Source organism: Siphateles boraxobius, unplaced genomic scaffold (assembly GCF_051911475.1).
Source record: "Siphateles boraxobius isolate OS27281-9 unplaced genomic scaffold, OSU_SipBor_1 65, whole genome shotgun sequence".
Classification (NCBI taxonomy): domain Eukaryota; kingdom Metazoa; phylum Chordata; class Actinopteri; order Cypriniformes; family Leuciscidae; genus Siphateles; species Siphateles boraxobius.
In genome coordinates this window covers 12,934,478-12,958,532 of record NW_027509192.1, presented here as the reverse complement: position 1 = coordinate 12,958,532, position 24,055 = coordinate 12,934,478, and the positions used below count along the sequence as shown (strand labels likewise).

The 24,055-nt window shown below is 42.4% G+C and overlaps 1 protein-coding gene across 2 annotated transcripts in view; it reads right to left on the bottom strand.

Moving 5' to 3' along the window:
* LOC143721025 (cysteine repeat modular protein 2) overlaps window positions 1–23,467 on the bottom strand; it is a 30,270-nt gene extending 6,803 nt beyond the window's left edge. For both annotated transcript variants that reach the window (XM_077211089.1, XM_077211090.1), the window contains exons 1-12: window positions 23,176–23,467; window positions 20,164–20,367; window positions 19,705–19,773; window positions 16,461–16,503; window positions 13,569–13,714; window positions 11,712–11,906; window positions 10,628–10,714; window positions 10,273–10,468; window positions 9,158–9,381; window positions 2,393–2,635; window positions 1,113–1,358; window positions 48–246 (exon numbers count right to left, since the gene is read on the bottom strand). In XM_077211089.1, the coding sequence (XP_077067204.1) occupies window positions 48–246; window positions 1,113–1,358; window positions 2,393–2,635; window positions 9,158–9,381; window positions 10,273–10,468; window positions 10,628–10,714; window positions 11,712–11,906; window positions 13,569–13,714; window positions 16,461–16,503; window positions 19,705–19,773; window positions 20,164–20,367; window positions 23,176–23,383 (2,060 nt within the window). In that variant the 5' untranslated portion in view covers window positions 23,384–23,467. The remainder of the gene's footprint in view (window positions 1–47; window positions 247–1,112; window positions 1,359–2,392; window positions 2,636–9,157; window positions 9,382–10,272; window positions 10,469–10,627; window positions 10,715–11,711; window positions 11,907–13,568; window positions 13,715–16,460; window positions 16,504–19,704; window positions 19,774–20,163; window positions 20,368–23,175) is intronic.
* Between the last annotated feature and the right edge of the window lie 588 nt (window positions 23,468–24,055).

The following is a 24,055-nucleotide window of genomic DNA, read 5'->3' as shown; positions in this document are numbered from 1 at the left end:
ATTAGCAGTGGATGGATTTGTTGTGTGTGTGTGTAAGATGATCTCACCCTGTGGGACAGTGGCCAACACAGAGATGAGAGAGGAGATGAAGGTAGCCTGGTGCGCAGCTCAGACAGTCTCTGGGAGATGCCCCGGTGCAGGTGGCACACACATGATCACAGGGCATACAGAAACCCAGATCTACCCCGTCAGCCTCCTCATGGGCACTGTAAGTTCCCACAGGACACTTGCTCACGCACGAACCATCTGTAACACAAACACAGTAACTTTAAGTAAAACTTAAAAGAGCAAGACCACAACTGATGAAACCTTTAATTCAGTATTAATAATTACAAACATCAGGGGGAAGATTTTCTTTTTTCCACTGTAAGTGCCCCTATTATGCTATTTTAAAGGTTCCTAATTTTATTTTTGAACTCCTACAAAAAGGTTAACATGCATCCAAGGTCAAAAAACACTTTCATTTCCTCATAATATACATAGCAGCATCACCTAATTTGTCAATGAGTCTAAAACTATTTGTTCGAAGATTCAGCCTCTCCGAACACCTCCTTTCCAAGAGTCTACTCCTCTCTGATTGGTCAGATGGCCCAGTCTGTTGTGATTGGTCTATAGCTTACAGCGCATGTTGGAAACGAAACGCCCATACCATACCTTAATTTCAGCTCCGGAGCCTTGCTCAATCCTCAGCGATTGTACACAGTGAAAGAAAAGTAACAATGGCGTCAATTTTACCATATTTCGAGCCCAAACATTGGAAGAACTAGTTGATCAACCCAAACATCCGACACAATTTTTATTGACAGAAATTTAGGTAATAGTAGGCCCACATCTGATTAGTAGAACTTTTTCAGCTATTTCAGCATGAGTTAGCAAAGACCTACCTACAGTTGTGCACTGGGTGTAAACCATATTAAACACAAACTATGTATTTTGAAAATGTATACATCAATAATTAATCATAATTACAGGGAGTAATTGGGTCCAAATAAAGTGTATACTGCCCCGTCTTTAAAAGATAAAGTTTTGCAAAAGCATAATAGGGGCACTTTAATTGTAGATCTAAACTTAAGAAATGGAAATGTATTGACACAAGTTCAAGTCATACGTACTGTGGAGGTAGTTGGGCAGGGCACAGGTCTGGCATTCAGTGGGTCCAGGCCCCTCGCAGGACTGGCAGAGCCGATGACATGCTTGGCAAGTGAACTGATTATTATGAAGGAACGTTCTGGGTGGGCAGTCTGAATCCCCGGTAACCCCACACATCATGGTGTTGGGATCAAGAACGAGACTCTTTTCGCACTGCAGACACTGGGTGGGCTCAGGACCTTCACAGCGTGCACAAGTCTGGTGACATTCTACGGAGACAAATATGGGACATATAAGAACATTTTATATTTGTTTGCATATCAGCCACATTTATCTACATATATTCAATTATAGCAATTACAAAATATAACCAGTAATTCATATAACCAGTTTGCTTGTGTAGTTGGTTGTTATTCCATCTCATCCGTTTATTTTTTGACAACGGGCTGGGCTAGTGTTGCCAACTTATGGACCAATTAATTAGTGCGAAAAAATTCAAGATGCATATGGAGCTGAACAGAGTAATTCTCTCAGTTATGTCATGAGTGAAAATTTGAGAAAGAAATTGGATGTGTGTCAGTATATTCGTTCCTTGCATTCGGTCTTAAAGTGACAGCAGTGCAACTGCCTGAAACCAATGCAACTATAAGTATTGCTTGATTTTGTCTGTTTGTTACCAACACCCTGATGAAGGCCAGTGGGCCGATACACATTGGTGTTTTTTAATGGTTTAGCCCTCGACTAAATAATAAAGGCTTTTTTTACTTTTGTAATCTACTGAGTGCCTGGACTTGGATTGTTTTCCAATTTTTTATCACGATCTGATTGGTTGAATTCTACAGGATGTCTGGGAGACGCGTGTCGCGTTCTTTAATTGTCCACGTGGAAACAAATGCCTTGATGCTAAAACCCCTTGTGGAAGAAGAAAGCCGTTGTGTTACAACTGTGACAATGAGCGATTACCAGGATCGCTGGATTTTCAAAAGTATGTAAAGTTCACGGCTCCATTGTTGCAGTAAACTTGCACAACATTCTTGAATGAATAACTGATTAGATGCACGCTGTTATTGTAATGTTATTGAAGGGACATCGACATTATATTGTCACGCCCCTAAACATGACGTGGAACAAAACGAACTGTGACTGGTTGCGTTACATGTCAGTCAAATGTCCTCTTGGGCGGTCCTTGGCCAAGAAAAGCTGCGATAGAGTCCAGACCTTCTGCCGTAAGTCTGAAGGTCTGGCTACGCGAGACTATGCGCACCCCTGCTTATAATACATTAAATTACAGATAATACTTCACCCTGGCATTCTTTATCAGAGGTCTGGTAATAAGTGCCCGTTGGGCACACCTCCAAACACGTGCCCTCGTAGAGTTTTGGGGTGAGGGAAGAGCAGGTCTCGCAGTCGTCAGATAGGGGACCAGAGCAGGTGGCACAGGTGGGATGGCAGCTCACACAGATCCCCTTATCCAAATCTTCAAAGTAACCCTTCGGACAGACCGCCTTACATGCCCCGTTTAAGAGCAAATAGAGAAAACTGCACCCTGAAATGAAATATTTACACAATATATTTGAATTTCAAATGAATTTGAATCTAATTTCCACTGAAAGTAATCAAGGTGTGTTAACTGATGTGAATATTTGCTCAAGGATAGATAGCACACAAGATAATTTAACATGGAAGATTAATTAATAGATTGCACACAAGATAATATAACGTCCTGGTTGCGTATGCAACCCACCGTTCCCTGAAGGAGGGAACGGAGGACGTAGTCGACGCGACTGAAATGGGATCACGCTAGGGAGCCTATCATCTTCGATTACTATTGAACGAGCCAATGGAATTTGGCGTGCGTGATTTGCATCACACACTCCGCCCCCGCGGCGCGGGTATAAATACGGAAGTGGATGCACGCACTAGTTGCTTTTCGCTGAGGAGCCGAGAGTAACCCGGGGTCAGCGGTGGTCCAGCGGTAGTGGCAAGGGGACTACGTCCTCCGTTCCCTCCTTCAGGGAACGGTGGGTTGCATACGCAACCAGGACGTTCCCTTTCAGTCGATAACGTCGGACGTAGTCGACGCGACTGAAATGGGATCAACCATTGAACACGCCACTAACGCTGCCACCTTCCAGTGCCAAAACCAAAGCCTCCTGATGCCCCCGCAAACTTAAGGCGGGGAAGGACAGGGCTTAGGCCAGGGAAGTCACTGCTGTTCCTACAGGACCACTGGGAAAGCGTTCCCCGTATGTTGGAAGGAAGGGACGCTGCGGAAGCCACATCCAACCCGAGGGAGGTAACGTGGAGAATACACATATGAACTGGGCGGAAACCGGGCAGTCTAACATATGGAATGTCACTGGGGTGGCTCCAGCCTAAGACGGGGGGAGACACACCGGACAGTGACGGCAGAGAGACTCTGCCGAGGGAAGACACGGGCTCACCGCAGGGAGCCGTATCGTGGAAGAATACACATATGGGGTCACCGAAGGGACCACAACATATGGACCCAGCCTAACACAGGTTCCACACTGCTTACGAGTGGTAGGCCTAACACCAGACGTTCCGCACGTCCGACGTCGGAGGGGTGTGGAGGAACTCAACAGGGTTCAATTTTAAGGGAACTCAACTGGAGTAGAAAGGCGCACGTATCCAGTCCATAGGAGGGGAATGGCGCAGCAAGCCGACACTTGAACCGGGCTCACGGTGAAACTGGCTTCATGAGAAGGGAGCCCACGGGAAGCAGCGGTTCAACCAGGTGTCGTCCAGCCCCCAACTCTAGAATCTGTTTAGCAAAGTATATCGTCAACGCCCAGGCGGAGCACTTTACACTCATCATAGAGGAGCTCAACACCTAAGTGGACATGTTGCATCTCGGATCTTTGCCGAAATGAAGGCAAGCACTAAGTGCAACTTTGCATGGAAACAGCCTTCCCTCTCTGCTGAATTCCAACAGATATTTGAAGAGCTGGTCTGAGGTTTATGACTTGCATTCTGTACACGTCCAAGCGAACGGACAGAGAAGCCAGGGCTGGATCTGCCTCCTCCAGGGCAGCGCTTGCAGGCTCACCACCTGCTCCTATTACGGGAGAGGTAGGAACCTTGGGCACAATCCGAGCCGGGGTCTCAGCTTGTGAGAGTTAGCCGGCCCAGACTCCTGGCACAATACGTTGACCGAAAGCGAGCAAGTCCCTACCCTCTAGTAGAGACCACGCGAGCAGGAGAACTGATATAACAGAATTTTTAACTCACTACCTGCAGTGGCTCAGGGGCGGTCTCTGCAGTGCAGTCGCACCAGGGACAAGGCCCAAGAGGATAAAGAGGGACACAAGGATTTACAAGACCTTGCTCCTCAGGAACCTGACGATCAGAACGTGCTTCTGCATACTTCTGCAACCCGATGAGCGTCGTTTAAACACCGAGGCAACATCATTTTGAGGGTGATTTAGGAAAACAGCCTACTGCAACCCATTTTGCAGGAAAGAGAGCACTGAAGTGATCGAAAGCTTTCAGGATCTCCTCTGGAGAGAAGACGCACTCAACGACTAGGTTCCACCTCTAAAGGCGTAAGCACGCTACCCCATTCTAGGGGGTGCTCGCAGAAGTGATGGTAACTATCACACATTCTTGTGATAGCCACCTGAACCTCCGCGTTCAGATGTAAGACCGCCCGGAATCCCCGGGGGAAGAACGCGTGTGCCATCGTGCCCCGCCCCTGAAGAGTTTTCCGGGGAAGTCAGGAAGGCTGTTGATGGGAGCCAGGTCTAGTTGGGCCAATAAGGGGCAACTATGAAGACCTGTTCCTCTCCTGACTTGGCACGTAGGTGCAAGTGACGGGCGCAAAAGACAGGAGCATTGCTCAACACAACATGTGAAGATCACTGGGCTTCAGGAGCATTTTCTGCTCAGCACTTGGGTGTGACAAGTTCACTGAGCTTCAGGAGCATTCCTGCTCAACACCTGAGTGTGATAAACTCACCGAGCTTCAGGAGCATTTCTGCTCAACACTTGAGTACGAAGAACCTCACTGAGCGACAGGAGCATTTCTGCTCAGCACTTGAGTGTGACAAGTTCACTGAACTTCAGGAGCATTCCCTCACTGAGCTTCAGGAGCATTTCTGCTCAACACTTGAGTGCGAAGAATTTCACTGAACGACAGGAGCATTTCTGCTCAGCACTTGAGTGTGACAAGTTCACTGAGCTTCAGGAGCATTACTGCTCAACACCTGAGTGTGATAAACTCACTGAGCTTCAGGAGCATTACTGCTCAACACTTGAGTGCGAGGAACTTCACTGAGCACCAGGAGCATTTCTGCTCAGCACTGCGTGTGATGAATTCACTGCGCTACCTGTGATGGACTCACTGAGCTACAGGAGCATTGCTGCTCAACACCTGAGTGCGATGAACTTCACTGAGTTTCAGGAGCAACTCTGCTCAACATGAAGTGTGATGATCTCACTGACTTGAGCAGCGCAAGGGGACCCTGAGTCGCCGTCACTTCTTAGAAGGCTCACTGGGGTTAAACGTATTATGCGGGCCCCTGGGACAGCTGGGACCCAGTGTTTGTCCAAGGGTAGTCTGCTCGGTTTACCCAAACACTGGCGGAAAAATAAAACCGGGGGGGGCAATTGAGCGGCCCCGGAATGGTCAAGACCCAGCGGACCCAGGGGATGGAGTCTCCACTTGCCCTGGCTATAACTGTCGTGAGGCTCGATGGCGGCACGATTGAGTAAGCGGGAGGGGTGGAACAAGGCGCCCTCAGAAGCGTCTGACTCCAAGGAGGAGGTGACGGGAGAGTTTGTGACACCCGCAATGTCTAACAACTCGAGGCACGAATGCCCGTGTAGTCGGGGGTCGCCCAGGCCCCCGTTAAAACACGCCCTTTGTACATGGCCCCTCTGCTGAGGAGGGTTTGGCAGCAGACCGGGATGAACTATAGTCACACAGGGTGAGCTGCTCTGCCACGGTCACCTCGGGACTCGATCGTAAAGCTAGCGCTGAAGCGGTCACATACGGAGGAAGCAAACTTAGGCTGCGCTATCGTATACCCCAGGAGCCTCTGAATCTTTTCAGTGGGACCCTTTCTCACTTCAACACCAGCTGAACACATTCTCACTGGAGAGACGTGTTGGACCGAGTACCTCTCCAAAACTGAAAAAGAGATACTCAGCCCGTGGGCGAGATTACTCTCTTCCAGTTGACCTGAAGACCCAACGGGCTCTGGAGCACTCGAGGGGAAGGACACCACGTGTCCTTCAGGTCAAAGCTGCAGACCAATCTTGGGCCAAGATGGTCACGACCCACCACCTAGTAGCACGAAGAACGAGTTTACAACTGGCCTTCGTACCGGCTGGAGGAGCGGCTATATCAAATCCTTCGCCAGCAGGATAAGATAAGCACGCACAAGTCAGGAGCACTGCTCAACACTTGGTGTGAAGAATATCACTGAATTTTCAGGAGCACGTCTGCTCAACACCTAATGTGATGTTACTATCACTGACTTGAGCGGGGTAGCCGAGCCTGAGGTGGGGCAGCAAAGTAGAGATAGTGGTGTTAGTGTGCAGTGCAACACTTACCTGTCTCCACTAGCGGCAGGGGACGTGAGAAGGCGGATGACCGGGTCCTCGAACGCCCCAAGCTGCCTGTTGGCGACCAAGGGAAGCTGGGGGATGTAAGGCTATTATACAGGGTCACATCCGCCATACAGGCCCACTTGGGACTCAGGAATAGAAAAATTGCTCTTTTTCTGAATATGTGGGTACCGCTGACCCCGTTTTTATAGGGGCCAGCGGCGGAACAGACACACACATAACAAAAAACTCCAGCCGGCCCTCCAACCAGCCAGAGGGAGTGGATCGGCGACCACTCCACAAGCAACTCTTCCATCCCTGAGAGCCCGTCCAGGTTCAGCGTTTTCTTTTGCGCTGGAGCTTACCACCTGGCTTGGCAGCGCCTGGAGCGGGCTGGGCGCCCCTTCCGCGGCCGGCTCCGCGCCGGAACCTGGGTGAAGGCTGCTGCGGTGGTCCGGCGGGAGCTGAGGCGGCTGCAGGCGGACGCCCTCGGCGACGAGCAGGCGGAGGATCTGACCTCGGGGGGCGGGTGAAGGCAGCAGCGTCCCTCCGAGGCAGGATGTGCCGGATGGCCTCCGTCTGCTTCTGAGCTGTAGAGAACTGTTGGGCAAAGTTCTCCACAGCGTCGCCGAATAACCCAACCTGGGAAATGGGAGAGTCCAGGAACCGAACCTTGTCCGCATCTCTCATATCGGCCAGGTTGAGCCAGAGATGGCGCTCCTGGACCACTAGTGTGGACATCGCCGAACCCACCGCGCGAGCTGCAACCTTCGCCGCCCGGAGGGCGAGGTCAGTTGCAGTGCGGAGCTCACCCATGAGCTCAGGGTCCGAACTACCCTCGTGCATGTTCATGAGTGCCTGGGCCTGGTGGACCTGGAGCAACGCCATGGCATGCAAGGAGGAAGCGGCTTGCCCACAAGCTTTGTAAGCCTTGCCTGTAAGAGCGGACGAGAACTTACAGGCTTTAGAGGGGTGACGAGGATCACCTCTCCAGGAAGCGGCCGCCGTTGGGCATAACTGCATCGCAACGGCCCGCTCCACCGGAGGGATAGCCTCGTAACCCTTCACCACTCCCCCATCAAGGGTAGTGAGGGGGGAGGAGCTACTCAGGCGGTTTCTGGCAGAGAAAGGTGCCATCCATGCCCTCGTAAGCTCCTCATGCACTTCAGGAAAGAAAGGAACCGGGGCGGCGGACTGAGAACCAGTACGGCCCGCCCCGATATACCAATCATCCAACCGAGACGGCTCGGGACACGGTGGAGGGTTCCACACGAGCCCTACCACCTCGGCGGCCTTTTTCAGCATAGCTGACATCTCTGGATCTGGCTCGGGCAACACTTGTCTCCCGGAGGGAGGCAGTGCAGCCGAGTCATCATCTCCAGAGTTCAGCTCCCCCTCCGATGCTGCGATTGACAACGTATCCCCTGGAGGGGCCCCAAATGACACGGCTGGCCCGTCCATTACAGAGGGACCAGCGGGATCAATGGGGAGCTCCACCGGTTGCGGTGTGAAAGAGGAGTGAGGGACCCACGGGGCGTGGCCGGGCGGATTACCCCTCACTGTGATCCTCAGATCACCCAGCTTGGACGGCACCCCAGGCCTCCTCTGGGAAGGTAACCCAGAGGAAGAACAGGGGCGGGGCCCAGAGGTGGGGACTGCACCAACGCTTTTAACGAAGGCGAGTCTAGATCTCAACACCGAGATGGACATGTTCCCGCAGTGAGAACATGCCTCATCCACGAAAGCTGCCTCAGCATGCTGTAAGCCCAAACATGCGACACAACTTTCGTGACCGTCAGAAGGGGATAGTGCCAGACCGCACCCAGAAACGCACGGATGGAATGGCATCTTGAAAAAGACGCACTCACACCCGTGTTGCTCTTTTAGGAAATGGGACCGTCACCAGTGCCGGAGCACACAGGGAATGACCGCGGCAAACACTGAATAGTCTTTCAACTAACAGTGAAGCACTCACTTCTCGCCCTCTAACCCACCGTCAACACACAAACAAACAGTAGGAATTTGATGCTGTTAAAACAGCAGTTGAGAGCTGAGAAGCTCGCGATCACCGCTGCACCACGCTGTAGAACACCAACACTGGAGAGTTCTTCCCGCAAGAACACCGACACACTCGCTCGTTGAACACAACAGCACTCTTCAGAGACATCAAAGACGAACGGCTCCGAAGCGAAAAGCAACTAGTGCGTGCATCCACTTCCGTATTTATACCCGCGCCGCGGGGGCGGAGTGTGTGATGCAAATCACGCACGCCAAATTCCATTGGCTCGTTCAATAGTAATCGAAGATGATAGGCTCCCTAGCGTGATCCCATTTCAGTCGCGTCGACTACGTCCGACGTTATCGACTGAAAGGGAACATGGAAAATGATTGTAATGTCATTCTAGAGAAGTGACACACAGGTCTTCAGTGCTCATTTAGGCTGTAACTGTTTCTAATCTTGTTAGTGCACAGGATCTGAGCAGTAACAATCACTCACTAGTGCAGGTGTAAAAATTGGTGCACACGTCACAGTGAGGAGCACAGCGTCTGCATGTGCCGTCTTCTGCCACGTAGCTCATGGGGGCGCAGCTTTGCTTGCACTGCCCGTTGGCCAGATGAAGGCCTTCACGACATGAAAGGCACTGCGTGCTTGTGCCATCGCAGGTCAGACAGAGTTCATCACAGGGTTCACATGTCCCTAGCTCAGTCTCAAAATAACCTCTGCAAGAAAAACAACAGATACAATTTTTTTCAATGCATTGATCAATGCATGCTACTGAGCGACGGTTAGTATTAAACAAGGTAATTCGGCTTTCAGTTTAGCTTATTTTCTTAGAGATACATTTCATTAAATTTAATTTTAAGGTGTCCTTGCTTCACTGTAATTATACGTTTAAGTATTGAGTAATAGCTAGTAACTACATGTACTTGCTATAGGATTAGGTTTAAGTTTTGGGTCAGATGCATGTAATTATGCATTATCTATAGTTATTACTATAGTAACTACATGTAACGTGTAACAAGGACACTGTAAAATAAAGTGTATACTTTAGAATGTATTTCTAACTGTATTTCATCAGTGATTAGACAGAGAAGACAGATAGATTGATCAAATTTCACAATATTGCAATGGCACTGTGTTTTTGCATGCTACTGTAAATATCTCAACAATATTGAAGAATTAAAAATCCTTAAATAGAGTCAAATCACAGTAATATTTAGATTCTATAAAAATATGAATATTTATTAAAAAAGATATATATATATATAAAGTTTACATTGACATTTCTAGCTATGTGAGCATTTATTAATGTACATTAATGATGTTATATAAAGCATTCTATAAATATTGTTTGGGTTCGGTACGTCTTTATGCTCACAAAGGCTGCATTTGATAAGCAAAACAGTAATATTGTAAAATATTATTACAGTTTAAAATAACGTATTTCTCTTTTGTTATATATAAATGTACATTTATGATTTGTTGCTCAAGAAAATGTTCTTATTACTATCAATGTTGAAAACAGTTTAAAAAAAATTGGAAACCATGATAAAAAATATATTTTTGGAGCGCCTGTAAAGCATGTTCCAGAAGTTACAGCCTCGACTCACTCTGGGCACTCAGACCAGCAGCTGCCCTGGAACAGATAGAGCTGGTAAGAGTCCGTCTTACAGCTCACACACTCGTCTCTGCTCTCACAGGCCTCACAGTTGGCAGAACACCTCTCGCACAACAAACTGGAGCTGTTTCCAAAGAAACCCAGTGGACAGTGGTTTACACACACAGACTCCTGCTCCAACATGTATCCTAGCAAAAAAGACACCTATTAGAGTGGTTTAAAAAAGCAAACAGGCGTCTAATAAATATCTTATTTATTCAGCGAGTTCTTATGAAGCAGGAACCCATTCAAAGGAAATGTTTACATTTATCAGGTGGGAGGGAAAGGAAAGCTAACCTATACGTTACCGGTAGCACAGGTGATGCAATTCTGAGCTTTGGGGCCGTAACATGTCAGGCAGGTTCCATCACAGAAACGACAAGTGCGACTATCCCCTTTGGAGTAGGAAAAAAAAATACACGGTTATATATAGTTTTCCATGATTTACTACAAGGATTTTCTAACTTTTTGGCGCCAAATATGATAATTTGATTAAAAACTTCAACAAAAATGAGAAATGTTGCTTTGATAACTGAAATAAGTTAAGTTACTTAAATTACTAAAACTAAAATAGAAATGAAAATATAGAAATGTTAAAAATGATAAAAGCAAACTTAAACTAAAATGAATTACAAATTAAAATATACTATAATACTATAATAATTACACTATAATAATAGAAATACTGTAATAGAACATAAATAATGATAAAATAACATTGAGGATCTTCTTAATGTAAAGGCAGCTGAGCTGTATATTTTCATATACAGCTTTTTGTCACACTTGTATATATGAAAAGCATTTTTCATATATACCTTTATACTGTGTTAAAAAAAATATAAAATGTAACAAAATTAAATAATTTGGTTCGAATTTATTTTAAATGTCCTTCTTTCACTGTATTCATATATATATATATATATAATATTACAGAGTAATATTAATTAACTACATGTACTTACTATAGGGTTAGGGTTTAGTTTAGGGTTAATTACATGTAGTTACTATAGTAATAACTATAAATTATGCATAATCACATGTAACATGTATACTGTAAAATAAAGTGTTACCAATAATTTGATATTTATTGTCATTGAATGAAAGCCAAAGCAAATAATTAACACCAACCCCATTTTATACTGTAAAAAAATATTAAGGATTTGAATATTTTCAAACTTGAAACATCACAGCATATATTGTTATATAACATCAATTTGACACATGTTTAAAAAAACAGTAAGAATACCTGCTGAATTAAAGGACAGCGTTTGAGGTGTAGTACTACCAACAGAGGGCAGTATTACACCAGCTGTAACAGGCATGAGCAAATATAAAACTGAGGGCAGACTTATTCTTTTTATTGTTCTTATATTAAATGTCAGAAGTTCTCACCATCAACATATTGCCCTTCGAGACAGCTGATCACCGGGCACTTCCCGTAAACTGGGCGGCTCCAACCACTGCATCTGTCACAGTCTCTCACTCCAGGGCCATGACAGGTCAGACAGGAGCCGTGACAGGGCTGACAGCGCCACCCTCTGGTGTCTTTAAATGTGTCTGCTGGGCAGTCCTTCACACAGGTGCCGTCTGAATGGTTGAATGCAAAAAGATGTTAATGTAGTATGTCCACATTATGTTTACCCTCTTATCTTCATTTTTACTCTTTACTTTGTGTTATGATTTTCATATATAGTTATAGAGATATGAACAATCGAGCATTCAATTTCTTCACAAAGTGTGCAGACACTACTATTCAAAAGTCTGGGGTCAGTACACTGTAAAAATTGATCAGTTGACAGCTTTAAAAAAGTGAGGAAACCCGTTGCCTTGAAATTATTAAGTAATAAAGGAGTAATTGAAAAAATGTAGTTATATAGAATTGTGAAGTTCACATAACTTTTTCAATTACGCAAGAAGTTTATTACTTAATAATTTTAAGGCCACGGGCTTCCTCACTTTTTTAAAGTTGTCTGATCTATTTTTACAGTGAAATAAATTAATACGTTTATTCACCAAGGATGGATTAAATTGATCAAAGTGACAGTAAATAATTTACTGTATAACGTAAAGATTAAGATTTCTATTTGCTATTTCATAGAGCTGCCTGATCATCAACAAAGAATCCTGAAAAAAAGTTTCCAACAATCAGTTTCCATGAACAAAAAAAATAAAATAAAGCATAACAACTGTTCTCAACATTGATAATAATAAGAAATGTCTCTTGAGCAGCAAATCATCATATTAGAATGATTTCTGAAGGATCATGTGACACGTTTCACAAGATTACTGTATTTTTGAACAAATAAATGCAGCCTTGCTGAGCTGAAGAGACTTCTTTCAAAAACACAAAATCTTACTGACCCCAAACTTTTGAATGGTAGAGGTTCACAGGTAATACATACAGTTCTATTTCATAGAATATTATTGAAGTAAAAATTAAGAATAAGCAATGTTTGTGAATTTTGGACTGAGTTTATAATCATGAATATTAAATTTGCATGAATGAACAACTCACAGTTTGCATAAACCATATTTGCATCCCATTTCTATTTCCTATTCAAATAAGTGAGCAAGACTGAGTGAGCGCTGCAATAAAGAGCACATGCAAGGCTCTATCGGGCATTTTCTAATCTTTCAGTAAATTAATGGACAATAAATTTAATTGTTTTCACTCCCTTGAGGTTTAAAGAAAAGTGTTCATTTTTGATTGTTTTAATTGTTTTTAACACAATCTGTTTGGTCGACCAATGGCAAAAAGTTAGTGGGTTTTTCATTTTTTATTTTGCAAATCTGGTTGGTAATGTGTTGCATTTACTATTCATTTAAATATTATTAAATATATTTCCATTTCTATAAATATATTTCCATTTCTGTTGAACACCAAAGAAGAATGTTGGTCACCAGACAGTTGACGTAACCATTGACTTACACTGTATTGTTTTCCTACAATGGAAGTCAATGGGCTCCATCAATTGTCTGGTTACCTACATTCTTCAAAATATCTTCTTTTGTGTTCAACAGAACAAAGAAACTCATACAGGTTTGGAACAATAAGAGGGTGAGTAAATGGTGATTTTTGGGTGAACTATTCCTTCAATGTAGTTTAAATTTAAATGAAAGATTTAATCTATAAACATTATACAATAATGAATGCTTTATAGGTAAGACTTATCCAGCCAAAGTAATGTGAATAAAACAGATATGGCTATCAGACAGGAAAATGAGAGCGAACGGAAGTAGAGTACGCACTGTTCAGGAAGTATCCGCTCTGGCAAGTGAGACACAGGGCATCGTTCCAGCAGTCCACACATGGATCTATGCAGCTGATACACAGTCCTCTACCCCGGTCCTCATACGTCCTCTGGGGACAGTGCTGACGACACTGGTGTCTGTATCTGTATGGATAGAGAACAAACAACAAAGGCGTTTCACATTTTTAATGCATTGTTTAAAAAGTGAGCAGGCCTTCAACATAATATTTGAGGGTTGTTTAGTAGTATAAGCCTTAGAAATAATGGTGCAATTCGCAAAATTTGTGCCTAACATTTAAATATGGCTTGTTTATATATGCATATAAATAATGGTGAAACTCCAAACTGAAACTTATTTTATTTTAGCTTGGCTTGTTGCCAAGAAAATATTTCTCATTTTCATTAAGTTTAACTTGATGTGCTAAAACTGAAAAAAAAAAAAATAATAACAACTATATATATGTAAAATATAAAAAAACTAAAATTTTACCAAACATTTAAGTGAAAAAGAATATAGAAATAAAAAACTAATTCAAAATATGAATAAAAACTATACTTGTATCTCAATGATACAAAAAAAAAAAGATGCTAATAGTTAGTGTTTCTCTTCAGCATTTTCTTTGCAATATCCAAAAATAAATTCCTGGACATGCATTGAAAAAGTAAAGTGACTGAATAATCTGCTTGGAGAAAGAAAAAAAAAACATGCTGCCATTTTGTCTGAGCGCACTAAATGACAGATTATTTATTACATTTAATAAAGTGTCAATTTTTTAATTTTCTGTTTTGCACCAATTTCTGTGGATGAGGCAATTTCATTCTCATTAAAACTTGCTTCCATCGCCGTTTCATTTGTGAAATATTTGTCATTTTTTGCAACTTTGGAAACAAAGCTAATGATTTCATTTACAGTAAATTCAACACAGTGGTAAATTAGTGAATTGAGCTGGTGGTTAAATTGTATGGTGTGTGGTTTTTTGCACTCAAATAATGACTTGGACCTGTTTGAAAACTTGCTTACAAAAACTTTGGAACAGCTTCAGAGCAGCAACTGTCTTTGTAGACTTACTTTTGAATCAAAGACGCATTCTGATTCACAAGCTCCAGCTTCAGGGTGAGGGATATAATGAACCTGAGACTTTGGGGCTGTTTGTCTCAAGAGTAACCAGAGAACACTAACCACACCAGAGAAATGAACACCATCCCAAAACCACAACGCACCTGCCCTCGGCAGCATTGCTGGAATTATTAAGCCATCAATCCTTCAAATCAACCTTTCGGCAATAGAGCTCTGATAAATGAAAGCGTCAGAATGAAAGATCATCCAGGGGGCTTTTAATTTAAAGTCTTTTGTCATAATAATTATATCATGATTCTTAAACCTGTTGTATAGACCATTTGGGAAGAACACTATCTTCAAATCGACCAATAAATCTTCCTATTATTGTTTGCACATCAGTGTCTATGCTAGAAATGTGACATTGAAGACTGGAGTAATGATGCTGAAAATTCAACAATGGATCACAGGAATAAATCATATTGCAAAATGTATTGAAATAGATTTTTTTTTTTTATCGTAATAATATGTCACAATATTACTGTTCAGGTAAATGTAGCCTTGGTGAGAAGAAGAGACTCATTAACATTTAAAAATCTTACCAACCCTAAACTTTTGAACAATATATATTATATCCCAAAATCCTTTTTCCAATAATTCCACTTTCCTGTATACTGTAAATCTATTAAAGCACAACAATCCTGAAAATAAAAACATTTAATACAGTAACCAGCCAAATGTTTACATGTTAATTAGTTTATGTACGGTATGAATTTCTATGCAAACTAACATACTTTTTTTTTTACTTTATTTTTTATTTTTTTGTAAATCTATGAATGTGCAGAGTTGTAACCTAGACTTGTAATCTGATTATAGGAAGATAAAATATAAACACTTTTAGCAATGTTTTGGTCATTTTGTAGTTTTGACGAGTATCATTATTCTAAAATGTGGAAAATAGTAATAATAAAGAATTACTGTCTTCAAATGTCTGACCGGTACTACATGTATTAAAACTACAAAAAGAGTCAAAATAAATCTTAACGTAAAGATAAATTAAATGAAACTACACAAACCATGTTTAAACTATGTTAAAGCCCCCCTTTAGTCAATCATTTTATTCCTTAAAACTCAGCTTTTAGGAGAAGACATGGTTTGTCTTAAAGCATATTAAAAACTCCACATAGACATATAAACAACATTAAAACATTCATTTTCACCATAGGGGGACTTTAAACACGTATCTTACTCTAGTTAAGCAGTTGATGAGCATGTCTGATCAAGTGCTCCGTCTGAGACACAGAGGTGCCTCACATTGGAACTCAACACTTAAGCAAGATGTTTGAGTGGGACGGCAGACAACAGCAGCCATGGCAACAACGCAAGTACAATGAAAGCATGAGGAATGTTCAGCGGGATTAACATTGCTCTTTTCCTCTCTGAGTGGACATTCATTAGTCAGGACTCTCGTACAAGACACTCCAACTCTCTGAGCAAAGAAAGTCCTCCAGCTTCAACCAAGCGAGGAAAAGATGGGCTCAAATTTGTGAGGAGAGAAAGAGAAGGACAGATTGAGTGAGTTGAGGGAAAAACTCATAAGAGGTGCCTTTATGTCGAGCAGCCTGGATCTCAGGTAACCGCGTGAGACTTAACTGAAAGTGAAATCTGATGCACACAATAGTTGGAGGCCATAAGACAGGGAGAAACACAATCAAACCTCTGTTCTCTTCAAAGTATCTCCTCAATATGCTCTAGAAGACTTCAACATAGCTTAAATTGCATAGCAGCAGAAATAAACAGACAAATATTTCAAAAAATACAATAGTAACTTACAGGAAGTAGCCGTCTGTGCAGCTGTTGCAAACCTCCGGCTCATCTGTTGTGGACAAAAAAGGGAATGATTACACAGCCCTGAATCTTAAAAAAAAAAAAAATTCGTTAACACTTTATTTAAAACTATAATGCATTATAAAGGCATTCATAATGTACGTTATGCATTATCATAAATTATCATAAATAATTGTAAGCAAATGCATTACGTAAAATGTAAATGATGCAAAATGTAAGATGTAAAATTCTTGTTACATCTGAAACTGGTTGTTTGTCCTGTGTTTGAATTATGTTTTGCACTTATCTCTAGTTATGTTAATTAATCTCCTAGTGTATTATAGCCCTTAGTTCTGTTTTACATGGTTGTGCTATTCTGTTTTTTGTTGATCCCCTGCGTCTTACCTTTTTTAGATTAATTATTAAATGATTAAATATTAAATTAATTATTACTGATGTTTTTGTTTTTCTCCTTTGTCACTGTGTGCTCACTGCAACACGTTGACAGAAAACGCTCCCTCGAGGACCACATAATGGACTTTTGAGATCTGGCGTGCCTCACCTTCTATCCGGACAGCTAGTTCTGCATATTTTTCTACACCAGCCTCAGTGAGTGGTCCAAGGCACGCATGCCTGTGGATGGTTCCGCCTATGTAGAGTGGGTGCTGGTGAGTTGTCGATCTTCATTCACTGTCTGTGCTGGAGAAGAAGACATCACCAGCCCCACTCCGGACCCAGGGCCCAGCCAGCCACCAACCAAGCCCATCAAGGACAGGATGCCAGAGTCCAACTGGTTTTTTGCCATGTGTTTTAATGAATTATTCTTTCTAAAGGTGTAATAATGAATAGATAAGTATTATAATCTATTACAACTGTGGTTACAGACCTTACAATGCATTATAAGGTGCAGACACAGAGCCCGAGCCCGCCTCGATGCCAGCACCAGAGCCGATTAATGACCAGGTGCGTGAGCTGGCAAAATCATCTGTTCCTGTTTTTTGTCCTCTTGGAGTTCGAGGGAATGGACTGGAGCCCCACCTATACTCCTGTGCGCTGTGCAAGGTCTCTATAACTTTATTTAATGGATTGGAAAATGTGAATCCACAAAATCTCCTGTTGCCGCTGGTCCCGCCCAGCTCCAAGTCTTCTTTGTCTCCGCTGGTTCCGCAGAGCTCCAAGTCTCCTGCTTCTCTACTGGTTCTGCCCAGCTCCAAGTCTTCTGTGTCTCTGCTGGTCCTGCACAGCTCCAAGTCTTCTGCGTCTCCGTTGGTCCAGCACAGCTCCAAGTCTTCTTTGTCTCCGCTGGTTCCGCACAGCTCCAAGTCTCCTGCTTCTCTGTGGTCCCGCACAGCTCCAAGTCTCCTGCGTCTCCTCTGGTCCAGCACAGCTCCAAGTCTCCTGCGTCTCTGCTGGTCCCGCACAGCTCCAAGTCTCCTGCGTCTCCTCTGGTCCAGCACAGCTCCAAGTCTCCTGCATCTCTGCTGGTCCAGCAAAGCTCCAAGTCTTCTTTGTCTTCGCTGGTTCCGCACAGCTCCAAGTCTCCTGCTTCTCCGTGGTCCCGCACAGCTCCAAGTCTCCTGCGTCTCCCCTGGTCCAGCACAGCTCCAAGTCTCCTGCGTCTCTGCTGGTCCTGCACAGCTCCAAGTCTCCTGCATCTCTGCTGGTCCCGCACAGCTCCAAGACTCCGGCATCTCTGCTGGTTCCGCACAGCTCCAAGTCTCCCGGATCTCTGCTGGTTCCGCACAGCTCCAAGTCTCCGGCATCTCCGCTGGTTCCACACAGCTCCAAGTCTCCTGCGTCTCCACTGGTTCCGAACAGCTCCAAGTCTCCCGGATCTCTGCTGGTTCCACACAGCTCCTAGTCTCCTGCGTCGTTGGTCAATACAACTTTTGGAATCGGTCCCACCCAGCCTCCCTCTCCTGCCTCCTCTATGCTTGCTCACCTATGCTAACCACTTCCTCAGCCCCACCTCCGCTGGCTCCCTTTAGTCCCTCGGCTCATCCTCTGTCTTTTGATCTCCAGCTCCACCTTAGCAAATGGATCCCCTGGCTCTACCTCCGGCTGCCGAGCGCATCACTCCACCTCGGCCCATCGACCAGTCGGCTCCACTTTGGCTCCTCTAGGGGTCCCTTGTCATCACTCTGCCTATGCCACGGTCTTCCGGACTTTCGGCTGTGCCTTGTCCCTCCACCCCTTCGTCTCCTCCTTCCCTTCAGCTCTGCCTTGGTCCTCAGTCCCACTGGCTCTGCCTCAGTCTTCCAGCACCCTGTCTTCACCTCGACCGCCTGTCACCATGGATTCATCTTGGCCTCCATGCCCCACGGTGTTGCCCGTTCTCTGTATCTCCTCTGCTCCGCCTGGGTCTCCAACTCTCCTGGTGGTCAGATCTCTGACTCTACCCTGGCTCCTCCCACATTTGGTTTCACCGTGGGCCTTTATCATGGCTGTCCTCAGGGTCGTCAGCTCTCCATCACCTCCTCCATAAGGGTTTCCTCTGTCAGCCCATCCTTGGTCACATCCCTGTCTAGCTCCACATCCTCCTCCAGAGCTCCCACCCTCTCTCCTCTATTGGACTCCATAATCATTGCATAAATTAATAAAGACTGTTTTATTTTATCTCCTTCATCATTGTGCACTCATGGCAACCCGTTGCAGACAAAAACATATGGGGCTGCATTTCCGAAAAGCATTGTAAGCTCAAGTAGATCATAGAATTATTGCCACCAATGGTCTCTACGATCAACTTAGCTCACGATGCTTTTGTGAAACGCAGTCTAGGTCATGTTTGCATTTTCTTCTATCACAGGCAATAATTCTAACCTTAAAATCAGGATTAGGCATAAAATAATGTCATACATGTGAAAATCGGCTGAGAATTGAACAAAGAGTTGTAAACTTGCTCAGAGTAAGACAGGAATTGTGTCTTTGTGGCAGTTTTTCTGGTGATTAAGGGATAATACAAGACTTCTTCACCTTAAAATGACTTTTTTTCAGAGACAGCACCCCAAAAATAGTAAGAAACAATTATTGGATTTCAGCAAATATAATGCAGGTTATTCTGCTAAGCACAAAACTAGTACATAACAACACAAAAAAACAACAGGAAAACAATTGGGTGAAAGAAATATTAATGAATAATTAATATTCATATTTAAAAAAATATATATAACAGAAATTACGTAATACTGCACTATTAATAAAACATAAAATACTATACACATAGTCATTAAAACTAGTATGTGTTACTTACCCGTGGAACATGTTTTACAGCCGATACTGCAGTCTATGCATTCTCGCGTATCCGGGTCCTGAACCTGACCTGTTCAAGCAAATGTCTGTGAGTATCAGACTCTTTGTATGTTACATGATTATTTAGAAGTTATGTAATAGCTAGTTCTTGTCAGCGAATTTGATTCCAACTCCAGTTTGTTTTCAGTTGTTTGATTCGTTTAAAATGATGTTTAAGGCATGACACTACAGGTGAACAGGGTAAACGTTTTAACAGTTAATTGATCACAGTTACAGTAAGACAATTGTTTTGTATGGCACAATCTCTGAATTGTTATGTTTAAATATGCAAATCAATTAAAATCAAGTTCAAATCAATTCAAATTTAATTTAGCAAATTCGTTAAGTGACATCTGGAACTGCTGCATGTTGCAACGCTGTATTAGAATTCACCTTTAGTTTTATTAAACGATAAACTCACCGACTCCACACAGGACTGTCAGACAGATGCCACTTTGAAGCTTGTATCCTTCTCTGCACTTGGCACACACGTTGACATCAGCACAGATCTCACAATTAGGCATACATGGAAGGCATGTGTACTGGTCTCGGTCCGGATAAAACTCTCGTGGGCAGTGTAGTCTGCAGTGACCCTGATACAGGTAGCGCTCCTTACCCTCCTCATCTGCAGTGACCCACAAATCCAATTAACATGACACGGTGACTCATGAACATATTTAAATAATGCTCCAGTTACAGTAATCAGACGATAGAATAAGATTTGATTTTGGATATAAGAAGCTCAGCTAGTATATATATATATATCAAACCAAGAGTATTACAATGCCAGGAGCTTTTGTAAGGCATTTGTATGTCCTTTGCATGTCCTACCAGTCAAATGGTTGACTAGCTTCCTCTTAATAAATTACTGCATGTTTAATATTATCACATTGGTCAGAGGTCATTACTACACTAGCAATCTTGAGTGATTGTCATGAAAGCATGAGCATGTGTGATATTTTTAAGATTCAGACTTTTTTTGTATTTTGGCATTATCACCATGGCTATTAGGTGCATTTGAACTCCCAATTGTCATTAGATTTACTTGTGGAGTTTTTGCAATTCTGTAATTCCAACAGTAAAAAATTATGTTGCAGTAAAACAAATCATTATATACTTTCCACAAAAATATAAAGCAGCTATTTTCAACATTGATAATAAGAAATGTTTCTTGAGCAGTAAATCAGCATTTGATTTCTGAAGGATCATGTGTCACTGAAGACTAGAGTAATAATGCTGAAATTCAGCTTTACCATCACAGGAATAAATACAAATTTGAAATATACTAAATTAGAGAACAGTTATTTTAAATTGTAATAATATTTTACAAAATTGTTTTTTTTTACTGTATTTTTGATCAAATGAATGCAGCCTTGGTAAGTAGAAGAGACTTATTTTTTAAAAATATTATAAGGTCTTACCGAACCCAAACTTTTGAAAATGTATTTTGGAATAATCATGATTTTTATTTTTTATTTTAAATCTTCCAAAGGGCAATTTCTTCAAATTCTGGCAATGTGAACTGGGGGAAAACATTTCATGCAAATCTTTGCCTTTGAAAAACAGTTTGCACTTTTTTTATGCACTGATTTGAAAATGATTTTGAAGTGAAGTTTCACTTGGAATTACATGTTCTTGTCAGGTTTTGTGAAATAAATGCACTAAAAGATTAGAAGCCACACTATATGCTTATTCTTTCTGCAAACAGATTGCTACTATACGAAACTCAAATATCAACATCTGCTTGTGTCCATCATGAACTCTTCTTTAAATAGAAACAGTAGTAACTATCTGGCTGACAGGTTTTGCCAAGAACAGGACACAAACAAGGGCTATGGAGAGTGAATTGGCACTTTTGGCAATGTTGTCACACACTGATGGATGCAAGGCCTACCCCCTCAACCGGCCTGGGCTGCAGGGAGCGAGAGTAAGAGTTACAGCACTCTTCTTTGAGATGCTTGAAAAGTAGGGATGGCAACCATGAACGCCTACTAACAGAATTCAAAAGAGTGGCTTGGTTTGCTAAAGACACGAGTTTGCGTATTCATTCTTAAAGGAATTGTTCAACCAAACATTTAAATTCTGCCATTATTTACTCACACTCATGTCGTTTCAAATCTGAATTATATGCATCGAAAGGTACTGGATTTGATTTGAGAGATATATTGTATGGCAAGATTATTATTGAACAATGATTTAAATATCAAACTGTTCCTCCACTGAAAAAGAAGTGCCATGACAAAAACGTAGAGATTGGTGTGTTCCAATTCGCTCCTAATTCTGCACTTTTCTATGCCTTTTTGTAGTATAAACAACGTGAGTATTGTGTTCACACTGAAAATTGCAAACGACAAGGATCCAGTCAATTCACGATGGACAAAATCAAGTCCGCCCCTACTTTTTTTTCTTTTTTTTTGAGAACTCTTTTCACTCGTATATACGTCACAATGGGGAAGAAAAGACTATCACAAATTCTGTTTATTGCTGACTTTAAAGGAAGCCATCAGACTTTGATGCTTTATAACAAATTAACCATTTAAAATGTAAATGGTAGAGTAGGCTACATAGTGCATAGTGTACAGTATCATTTGGGACACAACAGAAAAGATGTTTCACTTTAGTAGACCTACTTCTACACCAAAAGACTAGCTTTAGGGCACAGTGAATCTGAAATTGCTGAGAAAGAAAAGCTAAAGAAATCGCCAGGAGCTACTGTCAGAAGTATCCGATAACTTAAGGAATTTTTAACTAGCCTATGTCCAAACATTACCAGAAACATTATCAGCTTTCCCGATACTGAAAAGGAAGTGGTCTCAGTTTTCCCCACCCCCATGTTTGGCAGTTAAAAGAATACTGTCAAACGTAGGTTGATAAGTGTTCAAAAGCATAGTCGATTCATTTGTGTTTAAAATTACCTTCATTTGAAATCTTCCTAAAGTGGGCAGGGCACTTTCATGTTTGAGGTCACTAAACAAACTCTCTTTTGAGGTAAAGCACTCTTTGTCACTTTGATAAATAGGGAGAGCGGCTTCATTGTTTTTCCGCAGCAGCTGTGCAGGGAGGACTGAGAGGTTTGCCTTCCCAATTGTCTCTTGGAAAACCCTTTTGTGAACCTGCACAATGCTGCCACAGATTCGTACCACAATGGCCAAAACAACCCAAAAATTATTGTGAGTTAAATTTTAATTAGCACACTAGCGACAACACGTAGGCTACTTAAGTTTTTCCCTGGTATCATTTGCTTTGAAATACATAGTAAGCTAATGTTACCACAAAGTAAAGAGACATCGTTGTGATAGGAAAAAGAAAAGAAAAAATATGCGCATGCGCGATGACAGCAGGGATATGCACGGTCCAAATGGAGACACCTGTTTTATTAAATAAATATACTCGAGTGTTAAACTAAAGAATATAATAGTGAACTATTACTTACCTAAACCACAAGCGGTGCACTCGTATAGCTCATGACCCTCACACTCCGTGCAGGTGGGGTGACAGAGAACGCACTGATTTTTTAGTAAGAACTGTCCGCTGGGACAGGACCGCATCGGGGATTTGGCTTGAATAAAACCGAGACAACATAATGATAAAGTAAACAGTGTCAGACCGGCGTTCATCGTTCGCGATGTTCTGCAACGCATCTATTCGCCATACACACACTCACACACACAGTTCATTCAGTGAAGTGGGTCAGTCCTGCACTGCCAGATGACAACGAGCGTCTAAATAACAAAACTTGCTCAACAAGTTGCTTTCAAGGGGATTGGTCAACGGGCCTTTGGGGTCCACCCATTCCTCTGGTCCTTTTCGCATTTGATATCTAAAGGACAAAGGTAATGTTATGCACAAACGGAAAACACTGAATTATTCAGTGCTTCAACCTCAATTCCAATAATTTGTTAAAGGATAATTTATCTAACAGAATAGTTAACAGTAGGCCAATGCACAGTTCATAAGGTAGCCTACCCCTTTATATAGCCTAGTAGCCTACAGTAGGCTACTTAAATGTATAATAACAATAATATAGTATTATTAATATTTGAACAATCATGTATCAATGTTAATAATAATAATTATGTTGTTGTATAATACCGTAATCTATAAATTTAATTTAATTTAATGTGGTAGCCCACTTAAAAAGAACATGGTAAAAAAGGTAACACTTTACAATAGGGTCTCATTTTTGTATTAACAAGAACGTTGCTGCCTTACATTTAATCAACTTGGATGTTTGAGTCATTTCAATTTAAACTGACCTACAAAATTTGTTGAATCTTGTAGAACATAAAAAAGTTTAAAATAGCTTATTTTGA